This window comes from Nerophis ophidion, linkage group LG02 (genome assembly GCF_033978795.1).
Source record: "Nerophis ophidion isolate RoL-2023_Sa linkage group LG02, RoL_Noph_v1.0, whole genome shotgun sequence".
NCBI lineage: Eukaryota > Metazoa > Chordata > Actinopteri > Syngnathiformes > Syngnathidae > Nerophis > Nerophis ophidion.
Window position 1 is genome coordinate 33,245,043 of NC_084612.1, and position 14,943 is coordinate 33,259,985.

Below are 14,943 nucleotides of genomic sequence, written 5' to 3' on the forward strand. Positions count from 1 at the left end.
CTTACTTTCTGTTTGAAGTTTCTTGTCTCCTCTGCGTGAGTGATTTACTTTTTTTAGCTAATCATAGATTGTTGTTCTTTTTGTTATCAGATTCGTGTGTTTTTTGCTATTGCCTTTTTCCTCCGTATGGAGTGATTTTCTGTTTATAGCGTTTTGCCTATGTCTTTTGTTATCATAGATTCTATAGCCGCTTTGCTTTAATCACTCTGTTCTAAGAGAGTTTAAAGAAAACTGTTAAATAAAGCCTGTGTCAATTGTCCCCCTTCTGCACCTGAGTCCTCATTCTCGCCAAGGTTTAACAAAATTAGAAAAGCACAGGGAGAACACAGACCCTCGCCATAATCTACATCCCAATAGTAAAACAAAGTCCTGAATCCACATACTGATCTCAATCAGCACATTTTGCGTATTCCAATTATAACATCTTGTAAAAGTTTAATCAAAATATGCCTGTAGCGTGTTGATTAGGGAGGTTGCGATCCGGGCTAATGTCGTGCCAATTCCGATCATGAGTGAGATCGGCCAAAATAGTAATACTACCCTCACTATCAACACCACCAATTTAAGGATCTCTCCAGTCTCCTCTTATGTGTTGTGTACTGACTGACTGTGACAATAAGGAAACACCAACAATTGTTACAATATTATCCTCTCTCTAGACTCTTATTGATCTACCTATTAATGTCTTGTTAGTAGCTGCTTCGATTCTGCTGAAACGTGGTTCCATCTACACTTCTTAAAGTTTACTAAGCACCTGTTTTGTGGTGTTTTTTCAAGCTTTGTTAGCTTAGCTTTTATCATGCCTAGTGAAAGGTTTTCTTTTGATGTTTATCCCTGTTCTCTATGGATAATAATACTTGATCATGATATTTAAGATACTAAGAAATGCAGTTTATTTGCTGTAATAAATGGTAAATGGGTTGTACCTGTACAGCGCTTTTCTACCCCTTTTTAAAGAGCCCAAAGCGCTTTGACAGTATTTCCACATTCGCCCATTCACACACACATTAACACACTGACGGGTGACTATTGCTAGTTTAGAGAAGCAGCTTTACATTGTGTAGGGAGACATATAATAAGCTGTTTGTCGCTTGTGAGCCAGAGAGGATTGGTGTTTGTGATCGCCATCAAAAGGCATTAGTCAGCAATGGCCAATCACATACTTTTTTACGAAAATTGGTAGCCATCACCAATGAAAACAAATATTTTTAGCAAGTTCAAAACAGCTTAGTCCAACTTGGTTTTGTTCACAAATCCACACATAATTAATTCTAATAACCATCTTAATCCAAAATATTATATTTGTTAAATAAATATTTTAGAGCTAAATATATACATATATAGTTCATGTTTGGACATAAGCAAAACTTAAAGGCAATGTAATGGTCATACACTCTCACTCACAACATAAGACAGTGATCCTCAAACTGTGGTACATGTACCACTTGTGGGACCAGGGCTCCTTCTAGTGGTATGCCAAATAATCACTTGATGTATTGAAACACAGTGTAAGAGTTAAAACAGTGAGTAATGTTACAGTGGCCACAAATATTCAACACGTTTGTTAAATTAAACATCTGCCCTTTTTTTATAAAGAACACTTAGGCCTACTACACTACTGTATTTTAATGTTGGTCCTTATAGTGGTACTATTCAAATTAAAACATTTAGCCTTTAAAAAAACTAATACTTCCCAGTTATGATTGACACTGTTAATGATTTCACATAACTATTTAGTTCAGTAAACTAGCACTACTGCTCCTGAATTGCTGCACACAATAGGGTAAAAATACGCCATACGATTCACCCCTACTGTGTAGTCTGAGCCATTCTTTTTCTGAAAAACACCACATAGTAGGACTGTAATAAAAATCACATAAGTTGGACTGATTTGAAATTTGTCATACAGCTTGATGCACTCTAAAAACACACTCTGTAACTTTAGTGTGTGACACAATTGTCACCAAATTCAGCACATTAAGGGACTGACAAGTACATGTATGTGCATGATAGAAAGACGGCCAACAAATACACTATATTGCCAAAAGTTTTTGGCCACCCATTCAAATGATCAAAATCAGGTGTCCGAGTCACTTGGCCAGGCCACAGGTGTATAAAAGTAAGCACTTAGGCATGGAGACAAACGTTTGTGAACGAATGGGCCGCTCTCAGGAGCTCAGTGATTTCCAACATGGAACTGTCATAGGATGCCACTTGTGCAACAGTCCAGTTGGGAAATTTCCTCGCCCCTAAATATTCTTAAGTGCACTGTCGGCTTTTATTATAAGAAAATGGAAAAGTCTGGGAACAACAGCAACTCAGCCACAAAGTGGTCGGCCACGTAAACTGACACAGAAGGGTTAGCGGAAGCTGAAGCGCGTAGTGCAAAGAGGTCGCCGACTTTCTGCACAGTCAGTTGCTACAGAGTTCCAAACTTCATGTGACCATTCAATTAGCCCACATACAGTACGCAGAAGTACGCAGAGAGCTTCATGGAATGGGTCTCGATGGCCGACCAGCTATATCTAAGCCATACATCACAATGTCCAGGTTGCGGCGTACAAACATACGCCACAACCTTGTAAACAGCCTTCCCAGAAGAGGTGACGGACGGACGGGGAAGGGGGTGGGTTGGTGTCTGTGGTGAAGTAGGCTGACTTCGTCGCGTGAAGAAGCCTCCAATTTATGGTTGTGTTTTCCGCTCCATTTGCTGAATGCCGATATACGATATATATCTCGATATTTTTTCCGGAAAGTAAAAACAACGCACAAAACTGTCCTACTTACCTACAGTTCTACTTACCTCAGATACTATGTCATTATTATGACTTAGTAAGTAAATATTTTGACTTAGTAATTTACTAAGTCAAAATTACAAAATAATGACATACTAAGTAAAAATAATCATTTACTAAGTCAAATTAATGACTTACTGTAAGTAAGCGTTTGCAATAAGCATTTGAAAAAAAGAGTTAAAAGTGGGGCCACATGCTGACGTATGCTCAACTCATCATGCTTAATTTATTACAGCATTTGGGACGCCTGTAGTTGATTTTTATCATGTAAATATTATATTTTTATCAACATGTGATAGCAGGGACCCTGCCATTCAAAACTAGGCTGCTACATTACTAATGATTAATGTAACTATAGCTGAAAAAATAGTAGAATAGCAGAGACTATTCATCCCTGAACACCATGAAGTCCGTGTAGGCTTTATGATGCAGTTACATTGTTATATAAACTATCAGAGACAGCTTCAGGCAACTCTTCATTTAACATAATGTCATTTTTTGCTGTTTCAACACAGCTCAATCAACACAGAAAAGGGTGAAGGGAAATAACTTAGTTGTTAACTGTAGGTCAATAATGCTTGTCTTTCTCTTTTTATGTGGAGCGCGCACACACACACACGTGCACGCACACTCACTTATGCACGCACACACAGTGAGCTAACATTACACTAAAAGAAAATTAGCATTCACCTCAAGGACTGCGAGCGAGCTGAGCTGCCGCTTATGTGTCTACAACATCAACGGGCTCAGTGATGTTACTAGTAGTTGAGGACTGGGAAGTGTTTATTATAATTTGGGGGGAGTCTGCTGCCTTATGCTTACCTGCTAAACACCTTTCTGCTCCCCACCATGAGCACTGACTCCATGCGCTCTGAATACGCACTGCTGATTGGCTGTTACCGCTCTGCGTGTAACCAATCAGATGCTTCTGTGGGTGGGACAATGCTGGGGTGCACCAGCAGCACAGCAGAGAGAAGTACTGACATGGCTTGTTAAGACGTTAGTTTAGGTGGTGGCACTTTGTTGTTAAAGCGGCCGCCTTAACAACAAGCGCTGCAGGAAAAACCCTGATGCTGAATGATCAGAAGTACATAATATTGTGAGTATGGCCATGTCTTACCAAAATTGTATTTCATGTTTTGTTTTTTTTAAACACTTTATTTACCTATGAATAAAGTAAACATTAAGTAATGGCGGTTGAGAACATGCTAACTAGCAGTTGATCGGCTTCAAAATAATGCAGTGTTACTAAATCAAAAGCAGATCAGCCTCTGGAAATAAGCTCATTGCATTCTTAAAACTAAGAACCAAGCAGGTTTGCTCCCCTGGAAATTTAAGGCACGTGACATGGCGACATGCTTCATACACACTACATCATGCTGGCATTGGATTGCCAGCATTCTATTATTGCTGCTGAATTTCCCTTATATTGATAATTTTCCAACAATATAGTGAAAATAGGAAACACATGCCAGTGCTGACCACACTGCCTGGCTAGCAGTTTGCAGCAGCCTTTTGTGTTGGCCTCGTCATAACACCACTTGCATGCTTTTGTTTGCTGATTTAGTCCATCATATAATCCACCTCTGCGCCTTTATGTGGGAAACTGAACTAGTTCACTGTGCAAACAACAGACTAAAGTGCTGAAGCAGGAATCATTCATCATGAGGTAAGCACTATAGGAACCACGGCGGTCAGGTGAGTGGACCATAAGATAAAAGGCCCCATCATGACACAACACTTCTCAGCACAACTCCATCCAGAATAAACCAACTACTCCTGCATGAAACGGACTGAAAAAGCCCCTTAGATCCAGAGACACATCAATGCAGAGGAAAGAATCACGCAGGTGCCCTTCCTGTTATTTCAAACTTGAAAGCAGGAAACACAACTTTGGCTGCACATATCTTGAAGATACATGTGTACAATTGCAATTAGTGCATGTTTCTTTACGATCAGACTAAACAAATAATATGATGGGAAAACAAAAAAGTCATTGGCAGTCAGTTGCCTGCAATGATGCGGCGGAACTGGTTGGGTTTGTTCTAATGCACCTCTCCCTCTCATCATCACATGATGACATAACATCTAACACAACAGGTTGTACAGATTATCATCTCAAATTTTTATTCTGAAAATTTTTGTTTGTTAGATGAACAACTGAACCTGACAGATACTGATAATTCATATCTCCTGATGTGGTATTCAGGGTATCACATTCCTTCACTGATTGGACTATTCTTACCTAATAATGACACATTGGTTTTCTCGGTCAATCATCATGTTTCTGTACATGTTGTCTGCCAGTGCATAGATGTGAGGTGGGTTCTCATACTGGGCCTAATGGGAGGAAGAGAATATTAGAAATGAGAGATCTGTTTAAGCATTATGCAGTTTACAAATTTGCTAAATTAATCTCACTGTGTTGTAACCTTCTGTTACTGTCCCAGATCATAGTGAAAACCCAAGTGAGCAATACTGTTGTTTCTTTCCACTTAAAAAAAAAACAAAAGTTTTTTTTTATTACATGTCTCTTTATTTATTTCTCCGGCATAATAACTTTATCAGTATTTATTGCCACCTTTCCCAACTTCTTTGTCACGTGTTGCTGGCACAAATTCTAAAGTTAATGATTATTTGCACAAAAAAAAATGGTAATCAGTTTGAACATCAAATATGATGTCTTTGTGGCATATTCAACTGAATATGAGTTGAAAATGATTTACAAATCATTGTATTCCGTTTATATTTATATCGAAACAGGGTTTGTATCTTGCACTACTGGCTCCTCTGTTAAATAAAATAGGGCTCCCTGAAAAATGTAGTTAAATAGCCCTGACCCTAAAAAATACCAAAACATATGTTCAAATGACACTTTAAAACTGTGCTTCTTAAATATTTTCTGTTACGCTTCTAAATTAAATTAATTAGTAAATTCACTCATAATAAATAGTTTAGCATTTTTGTTGGTGCCAAGGCAACCTTCATTCGCTGACTTTGCTGGTCTAAATTATGGAAGGACAAGCCATGACGCAACTCATGTCATGCTAGCATCAGAGCTGTCGACTGTCTTTAAAAAATAAGTTTATTTAGGAGACATGATGTTGGGTGATGTACTGCAAACATTTTTTTAAAAAAAGGTTATTTTTACATTAATCTCATGCAGAACACAAGTCACAGTAACATTTATTTTCGGTGCATTAGCATTGGCCAGGTCTGGAAATAAACTACAGCTCCCAGAATCCTCTGCACAACGTGGGGCTCATAAGTGGGGGCATGGTGGAATGCCATAGGCAGGAAGTGAAGTGTGTTCAATAAGAGCAACTGTTTTTTTGGACATTTCCTGAAATATTTAAGCAAACTCTATCCATACGTCTTTGAGTTATGTTGCTATCAAATAAACAAACAAACCCTGTGGAAAACATAACTTATTTGGCAGAGGTAAGAAAGTCGAAGTGCGCATCTTTAGTTTCGAAATTGCCACGGAGCCAGTGGTTCAATACGCAGCCACGGCCCGGTGCCCGGAGGTAATCACCCAAAAAACAGGTTTAGCGGGAGAATTATGAGGAAACTGAAAAACTATTTGATATATCCTCAATTCATCCATCCTTTTTTCCAATGCTTGTTTCTTTGAATGTCATGCGGGAGTTAGAGTCTATCCGAAGGCAGCATACACTCTGGACATTTCGGCTTCTCATCATCCAGAGAAGATTTTTGAAGCCAACAAAGCCAGACATCAGTTTGTGAGGTGTTGACATTATTATAAGTGAAATTGTTAACTCTTCAGAGAAACAACATATTTTGGAATGATATAAAAAATGTTCTCTGTGAAAGACACTGCTTGTCAGAAAGTAAAATTTGAAAGACACCAAAGTGAACATTGTTGTGTTACTGCTGGACGTTTACATTGTCACTTTAAGACACGTAATTAAGTATTTTTTAAATGTTTGTAGTAATAAATATGATACCATACACACATATACAAATGGATGTACATGTATATCATTATATAGATATATATATATATATATTTATAAATATATACACATATACATCTATATATGTACATATATACACACACATATATATATATACATATATGTATCTATACATATAGATGTATGCACACGCACGCGCGCACACACACATATACATATACATATATATATATATATATATATATATATATATATATATATATATATGATTGATATGATAATGATTAATATTTTCCAACATTCAATCTGGCATAGATATACATATATATCTACAAATATATACACATATACATGTATATACACACATATATATATATATATATATCCATCCATCCGTTTTCTACCGCTTATTCCCTTTTGGGGTCGCGGGGGGCGCTGGCGCCTATCTCAGCTACAATCGGGCGGAAGGCGGGGTACACCCTGGACAAGTCGCCGCTATATATATATATATATATATATATATATATATATATAGAATATATATTTATATATATGCAAACCCCGTTTCCATATGAGTTGGGAAATTGTGTTGGATGTAAATATAAACAGACAATGATTTGCAAATCCTTTTCAACCCGTATTCAATTGAATGCACTACAAAGACAAGATATTTGATGTTCAAACTCAAACTGTTTTTTTTTTTGCAAATAATAATTAACTTAGAATTTCATGGCTGCAACACATGCCGAAGTAGTTGGGAAAGGACATGTTCACCACTGTGTTACATCACCTTTTCTTTTAACAACACTCAATAAACGTTTGGGAACTGAGGAAACTAATTGTTGAAGCATTGAAGGTGGAATTATTTCACATTCTTGTTTTATGTAGAGCTTCAGTCGTTCAACAGTCTGGGGTATCCGCTGTCGTATTTTACGCTTCATAATGCGCCACACATTTTCGATGGGAGACAGGTCTGGACTGCAGGCGGGCCAGGAAAGTAACCACACTCTTTTCTTACAAAGCGACGCTGTTGTAACACTTGTCTTGCTGAAGTAAGCAGGGGAGTCCATGATAACGTTTCTTGGATGACAACCTTTGTTGCTCCAAAACCTGTATGGACCTTTCAGCATTAATGGTGCCTTCACAAATGTGTAAGTTACCCATACCTTGGGCACTAATACACCCCCATACCATCACAGATGCTGGCTTTAGAACTTTGCGCCTATAACAATCCGAATGGTTATTTTCCTCTTTGTTCTGGAGGACACCACGTCCTCTGTTTCCAAATATAATTTGAAATGTGGACTCGTCAGACCACATAACACCTTTCCACTTTGCATCAGTCCATCTTAGGTGAGCTCCGGTCCAGCCAAGCTGGCAGCGTTTCAGGATATTGTTGATAAATAGGTTTGGCTTTGCATAGTAGAGTTTTAACTTGCACTTAGAGATGTAGCGACCAACTGTAGTTTCTGACAGTGGTTTTATGAAGTGTTCCTGAGCCCACCTGGTGATATCCTTTACACACTGATGTCGGTTTTCAATGCAGTACTGCCTGATGGATCAAAAGTCCTTAATATCATCGCTTCTGTGCAGTGATTTCTCCAGATTCTCTGAACTTTTTGATGATTTTACGGACCGTAGATGGTAAAATCCCTGAATTCCTTTCAATAGCTCGTTTTGTAATATTGTTCTAAAACTGTTCGACAATTTGCTAACAAAGTGGTGACCCTCACTACATCCTTGTTTGTGAATTACTTAGCATTTCATGGAAGCTGCTTTTATACCCAATCATGGCACCCAACTGTTTCCAATTAGCCTGCACACCTGTGGGATGTTCCATATAAGTGTTTGATGAGCATTCCTCAACTTTATCAGTATTTATTGCCACCTTTCCCAACTTTTTTGTCACATTTTGCTGGCATCAAATTCTAAAGTTACTGATTATTTGCAAAAAAAAAATGTTTATCAGTTTGAACATCAAATATGTTGTCTTTGTACCATATTCAACTTAATATGGGTAGAAAATGATTTGAAAATCATTGTATTCCGTTTATATTTACATCTAACGCAATTTCCCAACTCATATGGAAACAGGGTTTGTATATATATATATATATATATATATATATATATATATATATATATATATATATATATATATATATATATATATATAGTGGGTATGGAAAGTATTCAGAGCCCCTTAAATTTTTTACTCTTTGTTAAATGGCACCCATGTGCTAAAATCATTTAAGTTCATTTTTTTCCCTTTTAAAGTATACACAGCACCCCATATTGACAGAAAAACATAGAATTGTAGACATTTTTACAGATTTGATAAAAAAGAAAAACTGAAATATCACATGGACATAAGTATTCAGACCCTTTGCTGTGACACTTGTATATTTACCTCAGGTACTGTCCATTTCTTCTGATCATCCATGAGATGGTTTTACACCTTCATTGGAGTCCAGCTGTGTTTAATTCTAATGATTGGACTTGATTAAGGAAGCCACACACCTGTCTATATAAGACCTTACAGCTCACAGTGCATGTCAGAGCAGATGAGAATCATGAGGTCGAAGGAACTGCCTGAAGAGCTCAGAGACAGATTTGTGGCAAGGCACAGATCTGGCCATGGATACAAAAAAATGTCTGCTGCACTTTTAAGTTCCCAAGAGCACAGTGGCCTCCATAATCCTTAAATGGAAGACGTATGGGATGACAAGAACTCTTCCAAGAGCTGGCCGTCCAACCAAACTGAGCAATCGGGGGAGAAGAGCCTTGGTGAGAGAGGTAAAGAAGAACCCAATGATCACAGTGGGTGAACTCCAGAGATGCAGTGAGGAGATGGGAGAAAGTTCAAGAAAGTCAACTAACTGCAGCCCTCCACCAGTCAGGGCTTTATGGCAGAGTGTCCCGACGGAAGCCTCTCCTCAGAGTAAGCCACATGAAAGCCCGCATAAATTTGCCAAAAAACACATGAAAGACTCCCAGATTATGATAAATAAGATTCTCTGGTCTTAATTGTGGAGAAAACCAGGCACCGCTCATCACCTGCCCAACACCATCTCTACAGTCAAGTGTGGTGGTGGGAGCATCATGCTGTTAGGGTGTTTTGCAGCTGCAGGGACAGGACGACTGGTTGCAATTGAAGGAAAGATGAATGCGGCCAAGTACAGCGATATCCTGGACGAAAACCTTTTCCAGAGTGCTGTGGACCTCAGACTGGGCCGACGGTTGACCTTCCAACAAGACAATGACCCTAAGCACACAGCTAAAATGACGAAGGAGTGGGTTCGGAACAACTCTGTGACTGTTCTTGAATGGCCCAGCCAGAGCCCTGACTTGAACCCAATTGAGCATCTCTGGAGAGACCTCAAAATGGCTGTCCACCAACATTCACCATCCAACCTGACAGAACTGGAGAGGATCTGCAAGGAGGAATGGCAGAGGATCCCCAAATCCAGGTGTGAAAAACTAGTTGCATCATTCCGAAGAAGACTCACGGCTGTATTAGCTCAAAAGGGTGCTACCACTCAATACTGAGCAAAGGGTCTGAATACTTATGTCCATGTGATATTTCAGTTTTTCTTTTTTAATAAATCTGTAAAAATGTCTACAATTCTGTGTTTTTCTGTCAATATGGGGTGCTGTGTGTACATTAATGAAGAAAAAAATGAGCTTAAATGATTTTAGCACATGGCTGCAATTTAACAAAGAGTAAAAAATTTAAGGGGGTCTGAATACTTTCCGTTACTATGTATATATATATATATATATATGTATATATATATATATATATATATATATATATATATATATATATATATATATATATATATATATATACACAAACCCCGTTTCCATATGAGTTGGGAAATTGTGTTAGATGTAAATATAAATGGAATACAATGAAGTTCAAATCATTTTCAACCCATATTCAATTGAATGCACAACAAAGACAAGATATTTGATGTTCAAACTCATAAACTTTTTTTCTTTTTCCAAATAATAATTAACTTAGAATTTCATGGCAGCAACACGTGCCAAGTAGTTGGGAAAAGGCATGTTCACCACTGTGTTACATTACCTTTTCTTTTAACAACACTCAATATACGTTTGGGAACTGAGGAAACTAATTGTTGAAGCATTGAAAGTGGAATTCTTTCTCATTCTTGTTTTATGTAGAGCTTTAGTCGTTCATCAGTCCGGGGTCTCCGCAGTCGTATTTTAAACTTCATAATGGGCCACACATTTTCGATGGGAGACAGGTCTGGACTGCAGGCGGGCCAGGAAATTACCCGCACTCTTTTACTACGAAACCACGCTGTTGTAACACATGGCTTGGCATTGTCTTGCTGAAATAAGCAGGGGCGTCCATGATAACGTTGCTTGGATGACAACATATGTTGCTCCAAAACCTGTATGGACCTTTCAGCATTAATGGTGCCTTCACAGATGTGTAAGTTACCCATGTCTTGGGCACTAATACACCCCCATACCATCACAGATGCTGGCTTCTGAACTTTGCGCCTATAACAATCCGGATGGTTATTTTCCTCTTTGTTCTGGAGGACACCACGTCCACAGATTCCAAATAGAATTTGAAATGTGGACTCGTCAGATAACAGAACACTTTTCCACTTTGCATGAGTCCATCTTAGATGAGCTCGGGCCCAGCGAAGCCAGCGGCGTTCCTTGGTGTTGTTGATGAATGGGTTTTGCTTTGCATAGCAGAGTTTTAACTTGCACTTACAGATGTAGCAACCAACTGTAGTTACTGACAGTGGTTTTATGAAGTGTTTCTGAGCCCGTGTGGTGATATCCTTTACACACTGATGTCGGTTTTTGATGCAGTACCGCCTGAGGGATCAAAGGTTCGTAATATCATCGCTTACGTACAGTGATTTCTTCATATTCTCTGAACCTTTTGATGATTTTACAGACTGTAGATGGTAAATTCCCGCTCGTTGAGAAATGTTGTTCTAAAACTGTTCGACAATTTGCTTACAAATTGGTGACCCTCGCCCCATCCTTGTTTGTGAATTACTTAGCATTTCATGGAAGCTGTTTGTATACCCAATCATGGCACCCACCTGTTCCCAATTAGCCTGCACACCTGTGGGATGTTCCAAATAAGTATTTAATTAGCATTCCTCAACTTTATCAGTATTTATTGCCACCTTACCCAACTTCTTTGTCACGTGTTGCTGGCATCAAATTCTAAAGTTAATGATTATTTGCAAAAAAAAAAAGGTTTATCAGTTTGAACATCACATATGTTGTCATTGTAGCATAATCAACTGAATATGGGTTGAAAATGATTTGCAAATCATAGTATTCCGTTTATATATTTACATCTAACACAATTTCCCAACTCATATGGAAACGGGGTTTGTATATATATATATATATATATATATATATATATGTGTGTATGTATATATATATACATATATATATACATATACATATATATATGTATATATGTATATATATATATATTTATATATATATATATATATATATATACACATATACATATGTATATATATATATTTTATATATATATACACATATTTATATGTATATGTACATATAGATACACACACACACACACACACACACACACACACACACACACACACACACACACACACACACACACACACACACACATATATATATGATAAATATGATAATGATTAATATTTTCCAACATTCAATCTGCACAGGCATATTCAAAAGGGCCGACTCAGGCCACATCAGTTGAGTATATCGCGCTTTCTTCTGCCCGTAAATACAATCTCTTATGCACTTTTAAATGGCAAAACAGGAAGTTGATCAATGTGATACTTGAGGTTTTTTTTTTTTTACAGATTAGTTGATATAGAAGTGCAATCTTGGCTCAGGAGAGAATCGGGCTGGCTTGAACACACAGTTCACTGCCAAGCCTTCCTGCAGCTCGGGTCCAGTTTCTGACAGGCAACATCTGCAGCCGCCAGCTGGAAAGTTTGCACTGAATCCAACCCAGTTCTTTTTTCTCCAGACTAACATCTTAAAAGTACTTCATTCAAAGAATTAAAGACAAAATTCAACTTACTGCGCCTTGATACATCTCAACTTCTTTTTCCCCGAAATACGGCATCTGCTTAAAGGGGTTGACGGAGATCAGCACAGGACCAATGTATGTCTGATGAGGGCATTAGTTAAAGGTCACAAAAAACGACAAATAATGGAGAAAAAGACATTTGAAAAGTATATCTGTTCGAGAATAGGTAGTGTACAAATATAAGGTACACCTGCACACTATGACATCCAACTCAAGAGATGCATCAAAAATTGTGCACATCAAAGCTAAAATTGCTTGTATTTTGGTCAACAGATTTATACATACAAACAGGTGGTGCCAAATGACTGCTGACCTAACCAATTAAAGCTTTTCTTCACATTACTCACACACATCAGTAAACTGGAGAAATGATGTTGTGATAGAGCGGGGAAAGTGTCTCTGTGCAAGACAGCAAACAGATTAGTTATTAGAGGTAGGGAAAATAATCGATTTTAGGATGCATCGCAATCAGGACATGGACGATTATAGAATCGATTAGTAAACATCAATATTTAATTTATTTATTGTAAATAAAATTATTTCTAAAACTTGGTTAAATGAAGCAAGCATCCTCACCGAGAGATCCAACCAGCTACTTTATTATTGGGCACATATAGATAGATGGATGGATGGATGGTTGGTTGGTTGGATGGATGGATGGATAGATAGTACTTTATTTATTCCTTCAGGGGACTTCCTTCAGGAAAATTAAAATGTCTTATGTTCCAGTTTTGCACACATTTTCATTAATTCAATAAATGCAGAAATTAATTTTACTGTTTCTTATAAAAATTCAGTTTTTTAAAAGTTGCAAGTGATAAATACTTATTTAATGAAACAAAAAGAAATGTAAAACTGCATCAATGTACATCAATTAAAGATGCATCAATAATCGAATTGTGAGTTGCCCAAAGATCCCCACCTCTATTAGTTATGATGATACATTTAAGATAGTTGTAATCATACACTTTATATTTGGAACAATACGGTAATTTTTTAACAATTTTCTCTCATTGTGGTTGCAATTTACAGTTCCGGTTGATTGTGTTTAAGACAACTGAACCGTCTCATAGTTATGATACTGTGTAATGAAAGTAGAAGACTTTTCTGCTATTCAAACTAAGTTCTTGGTTGTTGCAAATGACTGAGACTAAGCTGAGCATGTAACACAATTGTAACGTTTTATACCCGCTACTGACGAGAAATAAAGCTGCTCTTGTGGGAGGCCTACAGTGACATGCAGAAGGCCCCACAGTCACTGACTGATGTTTGCGGGCCAAAGTCTGCACTTAATTCTTTAGTCCTTTTTCCAACGTCACTCACTCAAAAGGTTTTGGATTTACTTGGAACTGTCATTTTCAAATCCTCTGAATTGTGCAACGTACAATGCTCCCAGGTCAGCTTTCAAAGCTGAACAATAATTGGCAAGTAAGTTAAAGCCAGACTGTAGTGTTTAAAACAGATTTATCAATGTTCACACCAATGGTATTACAAATTCACAGGCTCTTAAGTGCATACCAAAGAAGTACTGTATGTGGCTTTATGTATCCCCAAACTGTTAGAACAACATGGCAAATAAGAGGCCTGTATAAAGTGATTTCTGGAAACTATAACAACAACAATGAAAGAGTGCAGACCTTCGCCAAGGTAAACAATCCTAAACATGTCCATCTCACTGGTTTAACTTAAATATCATGGCTTGTCGGGCAAAATCCAGTCCAGTCTCTTTTTTCCCAGCTCTATCAACTGGTTCTTTATCAATCAGACAATTCAAGCGAACAGTAATGGCCAAAAGTTAAAGTAAGTTCAAAGTTAACTAACAATGTTCAAACCCTAACCTCTGGTCTCACATGATGCATACTTAGAAAAAATAAACTACCAAAATAAAACAAAACATATACTGTATAAAAATAGTATAGGTTTTAAATGGGACGTATTATGGAAAACGTGTCTGTTTATTGCTTGTATACACATTAGGGATGGGTACCAACTTTGGTACATTCAAGGTCTATACTGCCAGGTACCGATGTACGTAAAATCAAACGGCGCCATATTTCGATACCTTTGTTGCCCATGACGTCACATCCAGTTGCTC

General features: G+C 37.6%; 1 protein-coding gene across 3 annotated transcripts in view; it reads right to left on the minus strand.

Annotated features, from left to right (window-relative positions):
* The window catches only part of myo1ea (myosin IEa), a 118,338-nt gene that overhangs the window by 62,572 nt on the left and 40,823 nt on the right, over positions 1–14,943 (minus strand). For all 3 annotated transcript variants that reach the window (XM_061882102.1, XM_061882095.1, XM_061882089.1), the window contains exons 3-4: positions 12,840–12,929; positions 5,041–5,135 (exon numbers count right to left, since the gene is read on the minus strand). In XM_061882102.1, coding sequence (XP_061738086.1) covers positions 5,041–5,135; positions 12,840–12,929 — 185 coding nt within the window. The remainder of the gene's footprint in view (positions 1–5,040; positions 5,136–12,839; positions 12,930–14,943) is intronic.